The 24,260-nt window shown below is 37.0% G+C and overlaps 1 protein-coding gene across 5 annotated transcripts in view; it reads right to left on the reverse strand.

Moving 5' to 3' along the window:
- Nucleotides 1-17,093: 17,093 nt before the first annotated feature.
- Nucleotides 17,094-24,260, reverse strand: part of LOC106070826 (muscarinic acetylcholine receptor M5-like) — a 100,416-nt gene continuing 93,249 nt past the window's right edge. For all 5 annotated transcript variants that reach the window (XM_056036231.1, XM_056036229.1, XM_056036230.1 and 2 more), the window contains one exon: nucleotides 17,094-20,268. In XM_056036231.1, coding sequence (XP_055892206.1) covers nucleotides 18,363-19,964 — 1,602 coding nt within the window. In that variant the 5' untranslated portion in view covers nucleotides 19,965-20,268 and the 3' untranslated portion in view covers nucleotides 17,094-18,362. The remainder of the gene's footprint in view (nucleotides 20,269-24,260) is intronic.

The raw sequence follows: 24,260 nt of genomic DNA on the forward strand, positions 1-24,260 counted from the left end.
CATAGAGCAATGTAGGGAGGACGACGGCTCGATAGACCCCTAGTTTTGTATTTGTGGTGATACCACTTTAAAGGAATGGGTTGCCTGAGTCAGCCAGGAAAACCAATGACTTAGCATATTTTAAGTCACAGATTAACATGCATGACTAGATTGACACATGAAATGCGTAGGACCTAATTATTTTTATCTCTTTGAAGAAACGTCTGTAATCTATAAGTAATATCAAAAAGTTTGAAACTCATTAAGGCTGCTATTGTAGTGTTTATAGTTTTCAGACTACATACATGCATAAATAGAATACATTATATAAGCCTACGAAAGCATACATCCAGTTTTCGATGCGTTATCAAACTTTATATATTTTGAATAGAATTAGGCTTACACCTATGTTAAAACACATACGCGTAGCCGAGAAGGGAGGAGTTCAAACCATCACCGGCCTCAGATCTCATTGTCTGAAAGGGAAACTTTACTTACTTCCCCAGACCCCACTGGGGGAGCTTACAGCGCTCCAGCAGACTCCCTAGCTGTCCCTTGGCGGTGTATACTGCCTTTCTACACTAGTAGAGTTGATCTCTTAAAATGGATATAAATAATGAAATAGAGCTTATTGGCTTGAAGTGTATTTATTGTCTGTGTTGGGGTAGACTTTGATAGACTAGATCTATGGCCTCCACGAGTCACTTTTTGCGGGTGTGATCAATCATGTTTAGAAATACAGTTTATGGCGTTGGAATGTGTGCACAATCTTCTTTCATAATCTTCTTTCATAACTTCAAATATAGAAAAAAAAATTTTAATACCTCTGACATTTATATTTACACTTGCGAAAATATGCCCCATTGCATTGTCACAAACGCTTCAAATCAAAGGCAAAAGAACTTCTCTATTATTTTCCTTTTTGTACATTAAAGTGATCACTTAAGAAAGACTTCAGGACAAACTGATAAATGTGTCTTTTTTTTGTCTAAAGTCAATCTGTTAAAGATGTTGCCAGAAGAACGAGATTACTCCCACACAAACTAATTATATTGTAGTGATATTTGAGTCTGATGGCTGAGCTAACTAGAAAAATCAATGATTAAAACTGGTTCTATCCCAGGCAATAATTCAAAAGAGGGAGATATTTTCTTTTGAGTGGCAAAGAGTTGGGGCACTAAATTGTAGGTCTCGAGCTGAAATCTTTGTTTAAAAAAAAGGTACATGTGCTACAAAAAAAAAAAAGAGTAAAGAATCCTTTTCAGAATTTGCGATCAATAAGGCAGATGATGGTCACAATTGTTGTGGTCATCTGTTTTTAGGGCCGACTGTTAACCGGAGAGTCGTGTGGCCAGCACAATGACCCATCGCCTTTACTTTCCAAACTTATGTCAGGTTCCCAATAGAATTAGGTGGACATAGGGGCGTCCCAAAAATCCAGAAATTCAGAATCCCGGTTTTTACCGAGCTTAGAATGCAAGACTGGTTTGGAAGACAAGCGCTGTTTCACTCAACTTCCAGGTTCCACGTGTGTTCCAATCAACTTCCAGGTTTCACGTGTGTTACACTCACTTTCCAGGTTCCACTAGTGTTCCACTCAACTTCAGCTCCCTCGTGTGTTCCACTCAACTTTCAGGTTCCACGCGTGTTCCACTCAACTTCCAGGTTCCACTTGTGTTCCACTCAACTTCCAGGTTCCACTTGTGTTCCACTCAATTTCCAGGTTAAACGTGCATTCCACTCAACTTGCAGGTTCCACTTGTGTTCCACTCAACTTCCAAATTCCACGTGTGTTCCTGTGCTCCACTCAATTTCCAGATTTCACGTGTGTTCCTCTCAACTTCCAAGTTCCACGTGTAATCCACTCAACTTTCAGGCTCCACGTGTGTTCCACTCAACTTCCAGGTTTCACGTGTGTTACACTCACTTTCCAGGTTCCACTAGTGTTCCACTCAACTTCCAGGTTCCACGTGTGTTCAAATCAACTTCCAGGTTCCACTTGTCTTCCAATCAATTTCCAGGTTCCACTTGTGTTTCACTCAACTTCCAGGTTCCACGTGTGTTCCACTCAGCTTCCAGGTTCCACGTGTGTTTCACTCAACTTCCAGGTTCCACTTGTGTTCCAATCAACTTCCAGGTTCCACTTGTGTTCCAATCAACTTCCAGGATCCACTTGTGTTCCAATCAACTTCCAGGTTCCACGTGTGTTCCACTCACTTTCCAGGTTCCACTAGTGTCCTATTCAACTTCCAGGTTCCACGTGTGTTCAAATCAACTTCCAGGTTCCACTTGTCTTCCAATCAATTTCCAGGTTCCACGTGTGTTCCACTCAATTTCCAGGTTCCACTTGTGCTCCACTTATTTTTAGGTTCCACGTGTGTTCCACTCAATTTCCAGGTTCTACGTGTGTTCCACTGAATTTCCAGGTTCCACTTGTGTTCCACTTATTTCCCAGTTTCCATTTGTGTTCCACTCAATTTCCAGGTTCCACTTGTGTTACTATTTAAAAGAAATGAATATTTAATTTTTTCAAAGACCTATAAACTGCAGACATGAAAATAATTTGTGTTATGACTTAAATTCTGCCAAGTCACTGGTTTTCCTGGCTAGCTCAGGCAACCCATTCCATGCTCTAATAGCACTAGAGAAGAAGGAGTATTTGTACAAATCTGTCATAGCATATGGAACGAGGAGTGTGCCTTTATCTTTGTGTCTTTCAGAGTATTTTACTAAATTTTGTTTTTGTATTTGAAGATTATGGTTCAGTATTTTATGTATAATTGCTACTTTACTTTTGAGTCTTCTGTCCTGAAGACTTTCTAAATTTAGTGATTTTACTAAAGGTACTTTATCTATCGTGTATTTTACCCTAGATCTGTGTATTTTTTAGGCTCAGAAAATGTAGTAGCTCATGTATCCGATTTTACAGGGACATAGTTTTATAAATAAATGAAGGATTATCAATATATAAAATTAACCCTTTTGATATAAATATATAAATAAATAAATATAAGGTAAAGGTTAGCGTCACTTGATGTTTCGTACTCAAGACTTGAATATACTCATTGCAATATTAAATGTCTGAACGTAACCATTGGAGAAGTTACACTTCAAAGACTTTCTTCCAAGCTAATAATAGTCCAATATTTTTAGGCAATGTAAACGTATAGACACGACCTGCGGTTTTCTAGACTGTATATTATCTTATGAAATACAGACTTCAAAAAATAAGATGATTGCGTTCTACGCGTGTTCTGTATGGAGACTTAAAGAGTCTTTCTTTCCTAATCGCCATGTCCAGTGACATTTAGAACTAAAAGAACACGAAAGCAACTTTTCCAAATGGCAGTCTTGACCCGATCTAAAATAAATAAATATATTTCCTCAACTAATTATTCAAACGAGCGTGGCCCGGTTTCCTGATACTGAAAGCTAACAGTACATAATATCATATTTATAATTATACAATATTGAAATTTCAAAGGTCTACAACAGGGGCGGACTGGCTATATGGGCAAACGGGCAAATGCCCGGTGGGCCGGTACCAAATGGGCCGATCTGGTCGCGACCAAAGAAAAAAAATAAATGCAGACAACTTAAAAAAAAAGTGACAGCAGAAAGACACAAAGGCCCGAACATGTTTTCTTCTTGTTTAATTATTATTACAATTAATTTTGTTTGAAATTCAACAAGAATAAAATTTAAGAATTACACTATACAATGTACGTGTTATCATTTGTAAAACGTTAGACCGTACTTTCTGCTATGCACGAGCGGCATGGCCTTCAACACTACTTTGATGTCTTCAAGACTGTGTTTGGCCTGATCATTTTGCTGGTCGGCATGGGCCTTTGATGGCACTCCTATTTTTGTTTTACTCCTTCCGCACCCGTTTTTTGATGGTTCCATTGAAAGTTAACGAAAAAGAGGGATGGGAGAGGTTAAGTTAGAAAACATTGATATAATGCGTCAAAAGGGGAGACAATTAGCTCGTTAACAAAACTTAATAGAAGTTAACTTAAACACATACACACAGCCGCGAAATAGCAAACCACCCAACTTATTCATAGCTCAATATGGGTATAACCGTATTAAGTTCTACTTTCTGCGATTTGAAAAGAAAAAGTAAGTTTCTTGTTGTTTATTTGTAATAACATAGATCTAAAAATACTACACTTAAGGCTTACAAAAAAAAATAATTATTTAATTAAAACATAAATCTAGATCGAAATTGATATCCGTACCGTTATGATTATATGATTAATGGCAAACTTATGCTTAGTATGAAGTCATTGATGATGAAAATTATTATAATAATTTATATAGCGCTGTCACATCCGATATTTAATGAAAGGAGATTTAGAATCATTTATATTTTAAATAATATATTCATATACAAATCTCGTTTTTGAGAATGTACTAGGACGAAGCAAGAGCTTTTCACATTTAGAAGTACCTCTCTAACCGTTCTGCTTTCTCTTATCTTGTAAAGGAATATATATATATATATATATATATATATATATATATATATATATATATATATATATATATAGTTCGTCCATCGTAGTTCGATTATGACCACTTTGTCAGCCAGGGGGCTGAGGGCTTTGCACTGGGGTTTTATGTCTCCTCGTGTGGCTGGTGAGTGAGCCCGGAATGTTCGGCCGCACACTTGGCAGGTTATTCCAGCTGGAGCTAGTGTCATTGGCCTTGCTTTTCTTATCTGGCGTTTTTCTTCTGCCAGCTTTGTTCTCTTTTCCTGTGCGCCGGTTTTCACAGCGCGACGTCATGATGCTCTGTCATGTGCCTCTGTCTCCCAGGTGGCTGGGTCTATGCTGAACCCCTTCAGAGAAGCTTTGAGGGTGTCCCTGAAGCGCTTTCTTTGACAACCTTGCGAGCGCTTTCCTTCGCTTAGTTGGCCATACAAGAGTCGTTTAGGGATGCGGTGGTCTTCCATTCTGCATACGTGTCCTGCCCATCGCAGCTGGGACTGCATCAGGATTGTGTGGATGCTTTGCAGACCCGCTCTTTGAAGGACTTCATTATCTGGTATTTTGTCTTGCCATTTGACATTCAGTATTTTTCACAGACATGTCGTGGTAGTGATTCAGTTTCTTTGCATGTTAACTGTACACTATCCATGTTTCTGAGTCATAGAGCAATGTAGGGAGGACGACGGCTCGATAGACCCCTAGTTTTGTATTTGTGGTGATACCACTTTAAAGGAATGGGTTGCCTGAGTCAGCCAGGAAAACCAATGACTTAGCATATTTTAAGTCACAGATTAACATGCATGACTAGATTGACACATGAAATGCGTAGGACCTAATTATTTTTATCTCTTTGAAGAAACGTCTGTAATCTATAAGTAATATCAAAAAGTTTGAAACTCATTAAGGCTGCTATTGTAGTGTTTATAGTTTTCAGACTACATACATGCATAAATAGAATACATTATATAAGCCTACGAAAGCATACATCCAGTTTTCGATGCGTTATCAAACTTTATATATTTTGAATAGAATTAGGCTTACACCTATGTTAAAACACATACGCGTAGCCGAGAAGGGAGGAGTTCAAACCATCACCGGCCTCAGATCTCATTGTCTGAAAGGGAAACTTTACTTACTTCCCCAGACCCCACTGGGGGAGCTTACAGCGCTCCAGCAGACTCCCTAGCTGTCCCTTGGCGGTGTATACTGCCTTTCTACACTAGTAGAGTTGATCTCTTAAAATGGATATAAATAATGAAATAGAGCTTATTGGCTTGAAGTGTATTTATTGTCTGTGTTGGGGTAGACTTTGATAGACTAGATCTATGGCCTCCACGAGTCACTTTTTGCGGGTGTGATCAATCATGTTTAGAAATACAGTTTATGGCGTTGGAATGTGTGCACAATCTTCTTTCATAATCTTCTTTCATAACTTCAAATATAGAAAAAAAAATTTTAATACCTCTGACATTTATATTTACACTTGCGAAAATATGCCCCATTGCATTGTCACAAACGCTTCAAATCAAAGGCAAAAGAACTTCTCTATTATTTTCCTTTTTGTACATTAAAGTGATCACTTAAGAAAGACTTCAGGACAAACTGATAAATGTGTCTTTTTTTTGTCTAAAGTCAATCTGTTAAAGATGTTGCCAGAAGAACGAGATTACTCCCACACAAACTAATTATATTGTAGTGATATTTGAGTCTGATGGCTGAGCTAACTAGAAAAATCAATGATTAAAACTGGTTCTATCCCAGGCAATAATTCAAAAGAGGGAGATATTTTCTTTTGAGTGGCAAAGAGTTGGGGCACTAAATTGTAGGTCTCGAGCTGAAATCTTTGTTTAAAAAAAAGGTACATGTGCTACAAAAAAAAAAAAGAGTAAAGAATCCTTTTCAGAATTTGCGATCAATAAGGCAGATGATGGTCACAATTGTTGTGGTCATCTGTTTTTAGGGCCGACTGTTAACCGGAGAGTCGTGTGGCCAGCACAATGACCCATCGCCTTTACTTTCCAAACTTATGTCAGGTTCCCAATAGAATTAGGTGGACATAGGGGCGTCCCAAAAATCCAGAAATTCAGAATCCCGGTTTTTACCGAGCTTAGAATGCAAGACTGGTTTGGAAGACAAGCGCTGTTTCACTCAACTTCCAGGTTCCACGTGTGTTCCAATCAACTTCCAGGTTTCACGTGTGTTACACTCACTTTCCAGGTTCCACTAGTGTTCCACTCAACTTCAGCTCCCTCGTGTGTTCCACTCAACTTTCAGGTTCCACGCGTGTTCCACTCAACTTCCAGGTTCCACTTGTGTTCCACTCAACTTCCAGGTTCCACTTGTGTTCCACTCAATTTCCAGGTTAAACGTGCATTCCACTCAACTTGCAGGTTCCACTTGTGTTCCACTCAACTTCCAAATTCCACGTGTGTTCCTGTGCTCCACTCAATTTCCAGATTTCACGTGTGTTCCTCTCAACTTCCAAGTTCCACGTGTAATCCACTCAACTTTCAGGCTCCACGTGTGTTCCACTCAACTTCCAGGTTTCACGTGTGTTACACTCACTTTCCAGGTTCCACTAGTGTTCCACTCAACTTCCAGGTTCCACGTGTGTTCAAATCAACTTCCAGGTTCCACTTGTCTTCCAATCAATTTCCAGGTTCCACTTGTGTTTCACTCAACTTCCAGGTTCCACGTGTGTTCCACTCAGCTTCCAGGTTCCACGTGTGTTTCACTCAACTTCCAGGTTCCACTTGTGTTCCAATCAACTTCCAGGTTCCACTTGTGTTCCAATCAACTTCCAGGATCCACATGTGTTCCAATCAACTTCCAGGTTCCACGTGTGTTCCACTCACTTTCCAGGTTCCACTAGTGTCCTATTCAACTTCCAGGTTCCACGTGTGTTCAAATCAACTTCCAGGTTCCACTTGTCTTCCAATCAATTTCCAGGTTCCACGTGTGTTCCACTCAATTTCCAGGTTCCACTTGTGCTCCACTTATTTTTAGGTTCCACGTGTGTTCCACTCAATTTCCAGGTTCTACGTGTGTTCCACTGAATTTCCAGGTTCCACTTGTGTTCCACTTATTTCCCAGTTTCCATTTGTGTTCCACTCAATTTCCAGGTTCCACTTGTGTTACTATTTAAAAGAAATGAATATTTAATTTTTTCAAACAAAGACCTATAAACTGCAGACATGAAAATAATTTGAAGTATAGCCATATTCAAAAGTAAACCTCGTTATAGACACCAGACATGAGAATGGCTGATTACGAGACATATTTGTCTGATTTTAAACATTTTTAAGACGTTAGTTACCTTGACAACATAATGTTATAAAATTAGCTCACCGTTTGAGTTCTTTGTACTAGTGTTCTTTTTCGTAAGTTTACATTGACATAGATTTCTTGTGGTCTCCTACTGGTGACATAGATTTTGTGTTGTCTCTTACTGGTGACAGGTGACATAGATTTTGTGTGGTCTGTTACTGGTGACAGGTGACATAGATTTTGTGTGGTCTCTTACTGGTGACATAGATTTTGTGTGGTCTCCTACTGGTGACATAGATTTTGTGTGGTCTGTTACTGGTGACAGGTGACATAGATTTTGTGTGGTCTGTTACTGGTGACAGGTGACATAGATTTTGTGTGGTCTGTTACTGGTGAAAGGTGACATAGATTTTATGTGGTCTCTTACTGGTGACAGGTGACATAGATTTTGTGTGGTCTGTTACTGGTGACATAGATTTTGTGTGGTCTGTTACTGGAGACATAGATTTTGTGTGGTCTGTTGCTGGTGACATAGATTTTGTGTGGTCTCTTACTGGTGACATAGATTTTGTGTGGTCTGTTACTGGTGACAGGTGACATAGATTTTGTGTGGTCTGTTACTGGTGACATAGATTTTGTGTGGTCTGTTACTGGTGACATAGATTTTGTGTGGTCTGTTACTGGTGACATAGATTTTGTGTGGTCTCTTACTGGTGACATAGATTTTGTGTGGTCTGTTACTGGTGACAGGTGACATAGATTTTGTGTGGTCTCTTACTGGTGACATAGATTTTGTGTGGTCTGTTACTGGTGACAGGTGACATAGATTTTGTGTGGTCTGTTACTGGTGACATAGATTTTGTGTGGTCTGTTACTGATGACATAGATTTTGTGTGGTCTGTTACTGGTGACAGGTGACATAGATTTTGTGTGGTCTGTTACTGGTGACAGGTGACATAGATTTTGTGTGGTCTCTTACTGGTCTGTTACTGGTGACATAGATTTTGTGTGGTCTGTTACTGGTGACAGGTGACATAGATTTTGTGTGGTCTGTTACTGGTGACAGGTGACATAGATTTTGTGTGGTCTGTTACTGGTGACAGGTGACATAGATTTTGTGTGGTCTCTTACTGGTGACAGGTGACATAGATTTTGTGTGGTCTCTTACTGGTGACATAGATTTCTTGCGGTCTCTTACTGGTTACAAAGAATTTTTGCGGTCTGTTACTGGTGACATAGATTTTATGTGGTCTCTTACTGGTGACAGATTTTGTATGGTCTGTTACTGGTGGCATAGATTTTGTGTGGTCTCTTACTGGTGACATAGATTTTGTGTGGTCTGTTACTGGTGGCTTAGATTTTGTGTGGTCTCTTACTGGTGACATAGATTTTGTGTGGTCTCTTACTGGTTAAATAGAGTTCTTGTGGACTCTTAATGGTGACATATTTTTGTGGTCTCTTACTGGTGACATATTTCTTGTGGTGTCTTGCTGTTGACATAGATTTATTGTGGTCTCTAAGTAATTACCTTCTTGTAGTCTTAACGTGGAAACTTCTATTGTGGTGTTTTTTTGTGTGGTCTCTTTGTGGTGACAATTGTTAATATCTCTTTGTGGTGACAATTGTGTATCTCTTTGTGGTGACATTAAATGTGGCCTCTTTGCGTTGACATTTGTTGTGGTCTCCACGTGGTGACATTTTTTATTTTGAGTCTCTAAACATTTTAGGTTGGGCAGATGGCCTGCTACTTATGAAAGCTGCTCAGAAGTCTTCCCCTCCTCCTCCCATCATATTGGACTGACCAAGTAAATGAGGAGATGTCCTGGGGTTACCAGAACATCTACCGAGAAATGTCAAAATGAGGGCTGCGGGCAACTCATTAGCAATTTTATTAAAACACTGCTCGCTCCCATTCCTAACCTCTCGCTGCTCACCGAGCCAGTGAGACCTTTGACATTTCGGACCTTGACGAGGTGCCAGTGTATTTTGTAATTAGACATCGCTGTATTAAGTAGTGGAGATGAGATCGAGTCTTCACACAGTTGACTATGAGGCTGGGTTGTTAACTGTGACAAGCTATATTAACGCGTTTGAGTTGTAAAACTGTGACGGGCAGGAAGAACAAGTTAATAGTTATGATTTAACATTGTGACAGGCTAGAGTAACAAGTTTATGGTTAGGTTGTAACAAAAGACATTATGACATGGAGGTAAAAAGAAGCCATGTCTAATGTAGGTGTGTGGAAAGAAGGCTTATTATGGAGTTTATTATCTATGTAATCGTGACGGAATATGATTCAAAGATTTTGATTTACATATAACTGAGGATACCGGAGTCTTGAGACTACATCGCAACTGGGTAAAAAATAATTAGAGGTAACCCTAACCCTAACCCCAAACCCTATCTTAACACTAACCATTAGGGGGTGACAAAAGTTACAACATTTTGTAATCTTACATTTTGTAACCTACATGTACAATGCAAATTTTTCTTTTTAGATGAAGGTGAATAGACTTATAGTGGCGTTTACTTAAAAACTTTTCACCTTAAAATGTCTTGTAGTAAAACTCAATTATTTCGTCAGGGTTGTAGGCCTATACATTTTTTTTGTTTATCAAAACATATTGGGGAATTTTACAAAGCTTTTATCAACTCACTCTGTGTATCTAGCTGGTCAAAAGTATTAATTCTCTGAAAGAATTAATACTTTAAAAAATTAACAAAACATGAATCAATAAAAAAAAAATACCAATCAGCCAAATAATTATTGGCAATATTTTTTTTTATATCGAATAAGGGAAATAACTTGTAAATTATTTTTAGATATAGCTTTAAGAACAGAGTTCTTCTCCTTTGTTTTTTTTAAAGGATTTTTTAAAAAAATTCTTGTTATATGTCATTTCTTCCGTATGCATCTCATGAGCATCATGTTGTTTCAAAGCTTAGGTCAACTGGGTCTCTCTCTCTCTCTCTGTGCCTGTCTGTATTGTAAAATACACGTTCAATTTCAGATAAAGTTGAAAATTGACACAATTATTTCTTAAGCGTGACAAAACAAGAATAAATAAAAAAAATAAATTAGTTAATTATCTTTTAGTAATTAATCATTTTGTTTGGTTATCGAACAAGGGAAAGAAATCGTACTTGACAGATGGGGTGGTGTAAGTTGAATTAGTAACCTTGAGAAGGCTAGAGACCTGAGTTCAAATTTAAGTCGAACAACTTTTTTTTTAAATGCAATTAAAAAGCGATCACGAGAACATTCACAAGAGAACACCTCCGTCCCCCCTTCCCCCATCCTTTTTCCAAATTGGCTCACACAAAAGATAGGACCATGGTGCACTGAGAAAGGTCAAAGGACGAAGTTTCGCTAAACAAAAACAATAGTTCCCTTTTCAGGTCATCTGTTTCTGTAGCCTAAGGTTATCGAGGGTGTCGCGTGGCCAGCACAACGACCAACCGCCTTTACTTTTCCCCAACTAATGTCAATTAGAGATTCCGCAATTACAAATCTCAGTCTTGCCCAGGATTCGAACCCGGGACCCCGGTTCGGAAACTAAGCGCTTTACCGCTCAGCCACCGCGACTAAAGAAAAAGAAAATTTAAAAATTATTTCTAATCGCTGATTTATTATTGTAGGTCTAGACCTAGTACCCATTTAATCAACTTACTGATCCAAACTAAATGATACCATTATTATTATTATTATTATTAGCGTGTACACTTTTAATGGGTTGGCGGACATGAATCTCTAAAACCGATTGAACATCATTTCTAGAAATTGGACACTTTGTGTATACCATTGAGGTCAAAAATTAGCCTACTATTGACTACACAGGGAAAACTGGTTTGACCGTTATAACTTTGCGAAACATCATCATTTTAAATTGAATTTAATTTGGTCTGAAGATCTAGATCTTGAAAACACGTAATTGGAAATGCCCGCAGATAGTCACTAAAACATTGAATAAAGAACAGATTACAAGAATCTCTGCGCATCATCTAGCGTGGATATTAGTCTAGGCTACTGGGGAGGGGGGGCGGCTACTAGGAGTAGGTCAAAGTTTTAATTTTGTTCTACCATTTACTGAAACTAAAGCAATCACTCTCACAGAGTCATCAGCTTCGTCATGGAGGAATAGTCTTATACATTTGTATGATGCTTGTTCAATTAATATTTTGTACAACTATTTCAGCTCACGTTTTGAGAACAATACGTTCCCAATGAATATAATCCCCACAGATAGAATTGTGTCCATTTCTTAACTGATTGGTATGCACTGAATATATACCACAGTTACCTTCCTACCTACTCAACATGTACATAAATAATCGCTACAACTTTTATAGATGAAAACTGCTCAATATGTTGGGTTATGTTCCCCATTCGAAACCTTGTGGTCCGTGGGGCAGAGGATTTAAAACTTAAATGCTGTTCTGGTCAGTTAACAAAGAGTTTAATAGATTCCCGAGAGTCCATTTCTTTCCTAATTTCAAAATGCCTGTCTTCATCGGTATTCAAACTGTAGTCTCTTCGGTTAGAATGCCAAGTGCTTAACCACTCAGCCATCTCACCTAATGTTTTCATATATAGATGCTAACAAAGTTGAATATATTTTTCTATTGTCACAAACTTCATCGTCTCTCTACGATTCTGTTTGTGTTACTTCTAATTAGAAAGAAAAGTTTCATTTGGAATTGAGTCGTTCTCAAGTTATTTCAACACTCTTTTCCATTTCCTTCTCAAGTTATTTCAACACTCTTTTCTATTTCCTTCTTCTTTCATTGATGTGTTGTGGGGGGGGGGGGGTGTAGTTCCGGTTGTTTATCTCTGTCTCTTTTTTTTTATAACTCTTTCTGTCATGAAAAAAAGAAAACAAAATGTTAGCAACTACGCTTTCGCTTTATTTTGCTTTATTGTGGAACATTAATAAGAAGAATGGAAAATTGCATAGCATTTATTTTATTGCTGTTATTATGTTGTTTCTTCATGTTGCTTCCCTGCAGCGAACTCACTGAGACATTGATTTGTTAAAAGCCAAGTGTTTCAAGACAGTCTAGTTTTAGCGGGAATCTTAAATATTGAGCGCACTCCGAGTTTGCCTCGTATGCTGCTTCTAGATTGTTCGCTGAATTAGTTGTTCCCCCGATGTGTTTTTATTTGTTCGATTTTATTTCCAGACCATCCAGCTCACAACACTCCGGGTTCAAATCCCGTGAATAAAACCCAAATAATGGAAATCTAATTAGTGAGAATCTTAGTTATGAAATGTTCATTGGAAGATTTCTCTACCATTTCAGTTTCTTCATGACCTTGTGTCAGTCGACTGTCTTATCTGAACTGTTTGCATTTCCCGAATAGGTTTCTGTTATCACAGAAGATTCTAATCGACTCAAGAAGAAACCAAAACCAGTGACTCTTGTGAGTGCAACCACTGTTTCTCGAAACAGAAGGAGTAATATGTATACCTATGTATATGTGTCTGAGAGGGGGAAGGGGGTAAATACAACAGAGGGTGGGTGGGGGTATTATATTAATTATGGCTTATTCGTATCAATTTCAATTTATAAAACAAAAACAAAAACACAGCGTTGTATAAACATAAATCATTTATTCGCCTAAAGGGCGCCATGTCTGGGGCGCCATGTGTGAGGTGAGAACAGAACGTACATGGAAATGCTTCATGGACATAGAGTACAACAATCAAGTAAAGTCAACCATCACAATACCTCACCACCAGGGTACAGGATGACACAAATCATGGGTTTTCAACTTGGACCAATAAACACAACTTGGACTGGAAGCAAATTATTTAAGGAGGGGGTTATAGGGGTAGGGGAGAGATACTTTTAACTAGCAGCACTGATTGACACCAATCCTATTGACGCCTCTGCCAAACATTTATCCCGGAGAAATATTGTTTTGTGTTAGGATGGATAGACTGAAGAAATAAATTGAAGAGAGAATGAAGAGGAAAAATAGAACAAGAATTTTATTTGTACAATTTGGATGACGATCTAGCAGTCCACCATCATTGATATATGTAACGTCTAGAGTCTTTAGAGCCTAGCGGACCACATCATTGATATATATAACGTCTAGAGTCTTTAGAGCCTAGCGGTCCACCATCATTGATATATATAACGTCTAGAGTCTTTAGAGCCTAGCTGTCCCACATCATTGATATATGTAACGTCTAGAGTCTTTAGAGCCTAGCGGTCCACCATCATTGATATATGTAACGTCTAGAGTCTTTAGAGCCTAGCGGTCCACCATCATTGATATATGTAACGTCTAGAGTCTTTAGAGCCTAGCGGTCCACCATCATTGATATATGTAACGTCTAGAGTCTTTAGAGTCTAGCGGTCCACCATCATTGATATATGTAACGTCTAGAGTCTTCAGAGTCTAGCGGTCCACCATCATTGATATATGTAACGTCTAGAGTCTTTAGAGCCTAGCGGTCCACCATCATTGATATATATAACGTCTAGAGTCTTTAGAGCCTAGCGGTCCACCATCATTGATATATGTAACGTCTAAAGTCTTTAGAGCCTAGCGGTCCACCATCATTGATATATATAACGTCTAGAGTCTTTAGAGTCAAGCTGTCCCACATCATTGATATATATAACGTCTAGAGTCTTTAGAGCCTAGCGGTCCACCATCATTGATATATGTAACGTCTAGAGTCTTTAGACAGACAGTTGTTGACCATTGCTAATTGTAAACCTTTAATATTCGACGTCATTATAATAAATCTATACAGATATCACAAGATATTTTCAAATTAAAAAAAAACATCGCATAGTAATAAATGTATTCATGTCAATTTTTATTTTTGTAAATTTTTATCTTAGTATGTTTTTAGATTTGGTTTTCAGGGCTTGTTGATATATATATATATATATATATATATATATATATATATATATATATATATATATATATATACATATATATATATATATATATTTCAATTAAATTAAAATAATAACGTTATTGAAAAAAAATCTTACTAAAAAATGAACAATATAAACGAAGAAATAATTATGAATTGTTATATTTCAATTCGGAATGCAGTAACCAAACAAACAGATGTAATAGTACATAGTGAAGTGTCTGACAAAAATACAGAGAATTCATAATTAGTTTTAATTATCTAACACCAATCATGTGACACAATCATGTGACACCAATCATGTGACACCAAGCTCAATCAGATTTTTTTTTTTCTGTTGTTTGAATGTGTATGTATAACAATGCATACGTATTTATATATGTCTTGAATAGATCTAATTGATTTCCATTAAAAACATCTCGTGTGTAATTCTTAACAGAAACTTTCCACCAGAACTGTCTACTATTCACTGTAGATTCCATATTCGCTGTTCTTGATAGTTCTTTCAAACATTGAACAACAACAAGAAAAAACAAGGTTAAAAAGACTGTTTGTGTGGAAACATAAACTCAAAATCGGCCCCCGAAGTGGTCCACCTAGAGTCTTCACCAGGATTCGAACACGGGACTTCCGGTTCCAAGTGTTTTACCCCTCAGCCACAGCATCTCCATATATTCAATTTAATCCATACATTCAAAATTAATAACATGTTACATGTTATAAAGAGAAACTAAGAAAGATTTATTTTTCTAATAAAATGAGATAATTTGCAACACGAAAACAAAATATTGACCTACTTTAAGCTACAATTGTTTACAAATTACTTAACAAGACTTTCCCCGCGGAAATAAAAATTAATATCTCCATTGTCATTTGTCATACAAACTAGACTAGCTAGATCTAGACCCAGATCTAGAAATAGATCTAAGTCTAGATCTAGAGTTAGATCTAAGTCTAAATCTAGAGTTAGATCTAGATCTATTGCTCATAATTTGTTTTTTTTCGGCATTTATTTGCATACCATATGCTGCGGTAGTCTTGTCAATGCGCATCACCAGGTCAGCTTCTTCTGTCCCTGCTAGGCCGTCAATGTCATCTGCGAAGCGCAAGTAAGTAATTCTTCTTCCTCCAATGCTCCAGTACCTTCATAGCCCTCGAGAGCATCTTCTGATGTAATAAATCTTCTAACAGAAAAAAAAAATGAGTCCACCAATCACAATCGCCTGGCTAGAAAATAAAATCTGAATAATTTAAAATATGTATTTACCCGTGTACTAAGATTAAAAAGATTTACATTTGTGTTGTTGTATATCTCGTCATATAAACATTTTAAAAGTACGCATGCCTTTTTTTCCGATATATTGCATTTAATAATCAAAGTGAAGAAAATAAAGGCCCACATGACTTCTAAAGACACACTGGTCAATACAGTAAACAGCAGGCCCATAGTTAGACGCGTATTTAAGCTATATATGAAAATATACAACTTGAGAAATGGAAAATTTGATGTTCAATAATTGAAAATGAAAGCCTAACAGTATGTAATATATATTATATTGGTCTACTCCAGTTACCTGGCTGAAGATGATACACTTGATTAAAACGAAATTCTAATAGAACTTTTAAAAAGTCTTGTTCAATATTAGATGTTTGCATTTTTGAGTTTATACATTTGTCGACATTTTGATTTGTATCATTGCACTGCCGAACATACAGACACAAGCGCACATTTTAATTAACTGTCTGAAATATCAACTATTCCAAACGTACTCTAGTATTACAATTCAAAAGTAGGTCATCTATCATTTCTAAATGTTATCTAATATTCAGCACACTCAAGCTAGGGTTCTGTTAATAAATCTGATTTATTGTTTACCAATATAGTCTTGTTCAGGTTACAATATTATTTTTACCATCAATACTTTTCTCAACAAAAAAATTCTGTCTGTAAAAGTATCTCTCTCTGTAACCAGATTTTATTAATACAGAAGTTTGTTTTGGTCTGTAAAAAAAATCAAAGAAATAATAAGTTGTTGATTTCTCTCCTATCTTCAGATTTCACTTTGAATAAAATGTTCAGTAATGCCAAAGATGTTAATCTAGATCTAGAACAATACGGAAGGCATTAATAAAGATTTTTTCAAAGAAGTTTTGATCACATTAAAATAGTCTTTCAATGCTATTCTTCTCACTATTCGACCAAATAGATATATACGCATTGAACATTGCGGGAGTGTATGAGCATACATGTAGATACGTGTAGATACGTGTAGATACGTGTAGATACATGTAGATACGTGTAGATACGTGTAGATACGTGTAGATACGTGTAGATACGTGTAGATACGTGTAGATACGTGTAGATACGTGTAGATACGTGTAGATACGTGTAGATACATGTAGATACGTGTAGATACGTGTAGATACGTGTAGATACGTGTAGATACGTGTAGATACGTGTAGATACGGCAGTTAATGTTGCTAATACTTTGGAGAACAAGAAATCACGCATGGAATGAATTGGACGGTTCGAGAAAAGTATCTTCGACTTAGCTTAGTCTTGATCGATGCTTTGAAATGTATGTGTGACTTAGTTTAGTCTTGACCAATGCTTTAGTTTAGTCTTGATCGATGCTTTGAAATGTATCTGTGACTTAGTTTAGTCTTGACCAATGCTTTGAAATGTATCTGTGACTTAGTTTAGTCTTGACCAATGATTTGAAATGTATCTGTGACTTAGTTTAGTATTGACCAATGCTTTGAAATGCTTTAAAATGTACCTGTGACTTAGTTTAGTCTTGATCAATGCTTTGAAATGTACCTGTGACTTAGTTTAGTATTGACCAATGCTTTGAAATGTACCTGTGACTTAGTTTAGTCTTGATCAATGCTTTGAAATGTACCTGTGACTTAGTTTAGTCTTGATCAATGCTTTGAAATGTACCTGTGACTTAGTTTAGTCTTGACCAATGCTTTGAAATGCTTTAAAATGTACCTGTGACTTAGTTTAGTCTTGACCAATGCTTTGAAATGTACCTGTGACTTAGTTTAGTCTTGACCAATGCTTTGAAAGGTATTTTTCTAAGATAGAGCTAGAGACAATATAATTGTGTTGTACAAAAAGAAAAACGTTTAAAATGGAAAGAAAAGCAATGGCTCACTCTCACGACCTTAACAGAGTCGAAGAAGATTTCACACATGTAGCCTACATTGTCTGAGAGGGAAAAGGTTTAGAAGAAAGCTGTCTGGAGTTGACAAAACAAAAAAGCATCTAAGATTAACAAATCACAAAAAGTGTTTATCCAAAGAAAGTAGTCTTAAGATCACCATAGGACCGGCCAGAACAAAGGCCAAAAAAAAAACAGAATAAGAGTTAGACATGGACAAAGGAAGAAAAGTGGTTTGAGAAGCAGACAATTTTGAACTTCCGCTAGGCTTTTTATAGAAGCGACACGTGAGTATTAAAACATACAAAGTGTAATATAGAACAATATGACTTAATGCTGTGTACAAGTCTGAAATATCACAGTTAAAGGTTTAGAAATATAACATTTTGTTCTCTTATAAAAAATGATTTTTGAAATCCTTTATGATAATCGCTATCAATAAAAATGGATTGAATGGTTTGAATATAACGAATGTATCAATAAATAACATAGATATTTACACTAGAGATACAAGGGAAACCATCAAGTAGACATGAACACAGCAACTGGCTCTAGTTCTCTTCTCCTTCTTTACAAGGAGTCAGACTAGAACGTGCCTCTGGAGTTCTGCTCCCATCGCCAAGGTCCATTGTGCCCCATGCCATTTGCCAGCTGAGCATGCGCAGTGCTGTTTTTAGCCTTTTCTTCTTGCTGCCTCTAAGCAGAAGCCAGGAGGCCACGACCTTGCGGAAATCTTTGTTCAACAGGCCATATAGAAAGGGGTTGGCGGTAGAATTGGCCAGAAGTATCCACAACGCTACGTGGTTCATCCATACTGGTAAGACCAGGAACTGATAACACAGACTAAAGATTGTCCAGGGAGTCCAACATGTCATTGATGTTGTCAGGAGAAGAGAAAGGAACCAAGCTGCTTTTGAATCTTGTTTATCCAATAAGTTTTTAGCCAGATCGCCAATGGTCGCTCTCCTGTTGTCGACATGATTCTCGTTGCCAAAACCGTTAGGCCAGTACCTACTTCGGCTGTTTCTTTTGTTTTGAGAAAGCAGGCAATCCTGCAGAGACATCCTTCTGACCAAAGCCGGTGGCCCTGGAAAACTGAGTCTTTGGTCCGGCGACCCTGACCAACTTCGGCTAGGTCCTGGTCTTTGAGATCCAGGCCTGAGAGGTGGGAAAAGATCCATGGTATTTCTCCGCTCGATGGGAGGCGGGCACATGATCCTTACTCTAGGAGCTGAGACGATGTTATCTGCAGCCTCGGCAAGAGCGTTCATCGCCGTTTCTGACATTGACGCTCTTATGAGACAGAAAGCTGCGGTGTCGACGCTACTTATGGATCTCCTAACGTTCACATTCTTGCGTTGTTTGATTTTCTTATATAGGCTGCATTTTAAGAGAAGCATGGTCACGTGAGGAAATATGTATTTGATAAGTGTGAGAGGAAATACAATAGCTAGATGCTGGTTTCTGGATGCCTGACACAAACCCATGTCCATTTCCGTCCACTTTATATCCAACATTAAGTCCCAGACGCCTACCAAAGGTATGTGAATTAAAAACGAAAATATCCAAGAAGAGAAAACCGCGTATAGGGCGATGCGTCCAGTAGGTTTGACCCTGTAGGTGAAGGGGTAACAAATGGAGTACCACCTGTCCACGCTGACAAGAAGCACGGCTAGCAGTGAGGCGAAAACCAACGAATGCAAAGTGACAAGGTGAACCCTGCAGGCAGTATTCGGAAGGTTCCAGTTCCGGTTCAGGATCCCCAGCATAGACATGGGCATGATGCCTACACCTATGATCAGGTCGATGAGAGACAGGTTGGCCAGGTAGATGTTCTTACTTCTCTTCCGATTCTCCCTGGTGACGAAGACGACAACAACGATGAAGTTGGTGACAACGGTGGTGACGATGATGGCCACGATAAAGATGGCGATGCCAAGTGTGACGTAGTAACCGGGACTCTCCCACTTGTCTGCGTCCTCGCACGTCCTGGATAATGACGTGGGCAGAGAATGATGAGTGCTGACGTTGGTCATCGTGTTGGTCATCGTGTTGGTCATCGTGTTGGTTATTGGAGCGCTAATCCATTGGGCCGAATAATTGAAAACCATGTCAACTGTAATGTGGCGTCCATGACTAATTAGTTGAGTCATGAGCTAATCAAAACAAGTCTGGCTGCACATTGTTTTCAAGATTATTACAAAGTGAAATGAATGATGAAGATGCGTAGTGTTTTTTAGTTGAATATTCATTGAAAAGATATGGTCCCAAAATGGTTTGATTATTAAAGTGATGACACCTGCTTGACACTCAGTCATTCATTATTAAGCTCTACTGGGTACGAAGGTAATCGTGAAGTGCCCAGACGTTGGAGATGTGATCGAAATGTCATTCCAAGTGATAATTACCAGAATACTACATTTGTTTTACAACTTGAGAACTGTCATCTTTTGTCTCCTGTCAAGTAAAAAAGAAACAAACATTGTCATTGAAAGAAAATATATGGACAGTTTGGTAGATATATAGTGGTTGGTATGAACCTTCTGAAATGCTCTGGTGAACTTAATGGATAAACTGTCTACATAATAATATGATAGTCGTTTATAGTGTTAATGTGTGTTGTATTGTTTCATACGTTACGTTTGATTTTATTTACATCATCTTTTCATTTAAGAGGAAATGCTTTATAACAGAGTTACTTCTAAGTGTAAAGAAGGAGAGAGAGAGAGAGAGAAACAGAGAGGGTAGATGGGGAAAGGGAAAGAGACCAAAAATAAAAAGATGAAAGAAAAAGAAAAGGAAACAAAAAGAAGGATAGGAAATGTTAGCAAACAAAACAATGCACACATAGCACCAAATGTATTTCCTGGTCTCATTAGAATATCATAAAAAAGACAACAAATATAGAAATAACTAATTAAAAACTACTGGAAATAACAGCTGTCAAAATGACCTCAGGGGCTGACCTCGTGGTCACAAAGAAATTTGGCTAGCTTTTAAAATTTAATTATGGAATAAAAAAAATTATGTCCTCAAGATAAAAAGAAGGTGCAGAGAATTCCTAATCAGCTTATTATCTGATTTTTTGTTTGTTTGTTTTTATTTCTCTAGCTGAATGTCACCAGATATATGTTTTAAAAATCTCTTTTTTTAAAGAACATTGTTTCAATTTGGAATTTGTTTTGTTTTTTACTTAGAACAAAAAATTCTATACGATTTGTCTTCATACCAATTCTTTTGATGCTAGTATGTGGTCGAATCAGTCTCAATCTTTACCATTCCTCAGCTTTGGGAGATCGAGTCCTTTGTTCTTTCCGTTTTTTTTTTATTGAAATTAACGCATGATCTATAAGCTTTATTTTCTGGGTATTTCAATGAATACCTCTTAAATAAGTTTTAGATTTGTTAGTTCTCTTTGACTCATGTTGGATGTACATGAGCTATCTTTGCATTTCTGTAGATAAGAAGTGACTCACTCAATGATAAGCTCATAGTTTAAAAAAAAACACTCTAGAAACTGCGCCATTAAATGTTCATTCTTATTAGTAGTAAAAAAGTTGTACAAATAGATAATGAATGTCATGGGTATTTTATCGGCTGTATAAAACTAATCGACCAATCATTGGAAAAAAAGTAAAGAAAAAAAATTGAGAAAAACCTAACACAAAATTATTTTAAACAAGGTTACAAAAGACAGTTTGTGTGGAAACACAAACTCAAAATCGGCCCCCGAAGTGGTCCACCCAGGCAGGCTATAATATTTTCAGAAAGAACATCCGAATGAAATTATATCAAAGACAAATGAGAGTCAACACTAAACTTAAAAAGGAAACAATAGTCATAATCAATCATCACACTTTAGATCAATGCAACTTCAAAAATAACCTAACATACACATCCATAACATTACAGAAGATTACCCATCACAAATGGAAGTTCTCAATCAGACACAGCAGAAATAAATACCTATCACTGTTAATATTAATAGCAGGAGATGTAGAGTCAAATCGAGGGCCTAGATCTAAAGATAGATGAAACATCTGCAAAAAAGTATGCACCATGAAACAGAAAGCCATTCAATGTGACACCTGCGATGAATGGTACCATGCATCATGTCTCCATATGAATACACCTGTGTATTATGTCTTAGGCAACAAAGACGCATCATGGCACCGTGTACCGTGTGGGTTACCTCAGTTTACATCAGGACTGTTTGATTCCTTTGAAGCAGACACTTCTAACCCATACAACATCCTAAACACCATCCCAAACCAAACTCACCGACCACTAGCCAGATCCACTCCTGTTAAACCTAAATCTACTAAAATTAATACAACAGCCTCACTAAACAAGCCTACTAAAGAAGTAATACCAAAATACATTAAAACCTTAGTAATAAATTTTCAAAGCATTAGGAACAAAACAGCAGACTTAGAAATTTTATTAGAATGTGAGAAACCAGACATAATTGCAGGAACAGAAACTTGGCTACATCCTGAAATTTATAATGCAGAAATTTTCAATAGTAATTATGAAATTTTTAGAAAAGATAGGGCTGATAATCATGGAGGAGTTCTTTTAGCAATAAAAAACACTCTTATAGCAAAAGAAATTACCTTACCTAACTCAAAAAATATAGAATCAACATTTTGTAAAATTAATACCACCTCAACATCCCTAATAATAGGCAGCATTTACAGACCTCCAAATTCTAGTTTAGAATACATGCAGGAACTATGTAATCAGATTACTACACTTAAAGAGACAAATAAAAATGCAGTTTTTTGGATTATGGGTGATTTCAACCTACCTGATATAAATTGGAAAACACTAGCCATAGATAAACACCAAAACCTTAAGGACATAAATGAGCTTTTCATAGAAACTTTACACAACCTAAGTTTAGATCAAATCATTAAAATGTCAACTAGATTAAACAACACATTAGATCTCTTCTTAACCAACAGACCTGGATTAGTAGTTGATTATGATATTATCCCTGGTCTATCAGACCATGAGATCATAAAAATACACAGTCAGATATAAGCAGTAGCCAATACAAAACCCAAAAGAAAAATCTTACTCTGGAATAAATGTAACCAAACACAACTACACCAAGCTGCATTAAACTTTCAACAAACATTCTTATTAGAAAAAGACATTAACGAACCAGTCGATGACCTCTGAAATTTCATTAAAAACCATCTTAAAAGCATTATAGAAAATCATATACCAACTAAATACACATCAAACAAAATAAATAAATGCTGGTTTAATAATAGACTAAAGAAGCTTTGTAAACAGAAGAAAAACCTATATAGAAAATTTAAAGAAACTAATGCAAAAAGTATATAAAAATTAAACACTTAACCCAAAAAGTAAGCAGACAGCTGCAGAGTGAATACATAAACAATGTAATATCTAAAGATAACAACAAAAACCTATGGTCATACATTAAGTCTAAGAAAATGGAAACAACAGGCATAGCGCCATTAAAAGATGAGCATAACATAAAACATAATGATAATGAAACTAAAGCAAACATCCTAAACAAACACTTTGCATCAGCATTCTCAGCCCCAGGAGACAAAGACATATTACTGAATTTGAACCAAGTAGACAACATAGAAGATATAGTAGTACAAGAAAATGGAATTCAAAAACTATTAGCCAACACCAAACCAAATAAAGCGTCTGGACCTGATGGTATTCCAGCCAGATTACTCAAAGAACTAAGCAATGAGCTAGCCCCAGTGTTGAAAATACTCTTTCAGGCTTCACTTAACCAGGGCAGAGTACCAAAGGACTGGAAAGAAGCTAATGTCACCCCCCTATTTAAAAAAGGAGAAAAATCTGACCCAGGAAACTACAGACCAGTATCACTTACCAGCATCACATGTAAAATCCTAGAACACATAATATGTAGCAACATCATAAACCACTTAGACAAACATAATGTCCTCACACCATACCATGGCTTTAGGAAATATAGATCATGTGAAACACAACTAATAGGACTAATTGATGATTTTTTAAAAGGTTTAGATAATAGTGAACAAATAGATGCTATCTTACTAGATTTTTCTAAGGCTTTTGACAAAATTCACCACCATAGTTTGCTTAAAAAATTAAAATATTTCGGCATTAATGGTCCACTGCATCAGTGGATTAAAGATTTTCTGATAGGGAGAGAACAAACTGTAATAATAAATGGCTCTAAATCAACACCGATAACAGTGAACTCAGGTGTACCTCAAGGAACAGTCTTGGGTCCACTACTATTTTTAATTTACATAAATGATTTACCAAATTGCATTACCTCAGGAACAAAAGTCAGATTATTTGCAGACGATTGCATAATATATAGAACAATAAAAACAACACAGGACACATATTTTACAAAGAGAATTAGATGAATTACAGAAATGGGAATCAAATTGGAGCATGTC

The sequence above is a fragment of the Biomphalaria glabrata genome, chromosome 7, assembly GCF_947242115.1.
Source record: "Biomphalaria glabrata chromosome 7, xgBioGlab47.1, whole genome shotgun sequence".
Taxonomy (NCBI): Eukaryota; Metazoa; Mollusca; class Gastropoda; family Planorbidae; genus Biomphalaria; species Biomphalaria glabrata.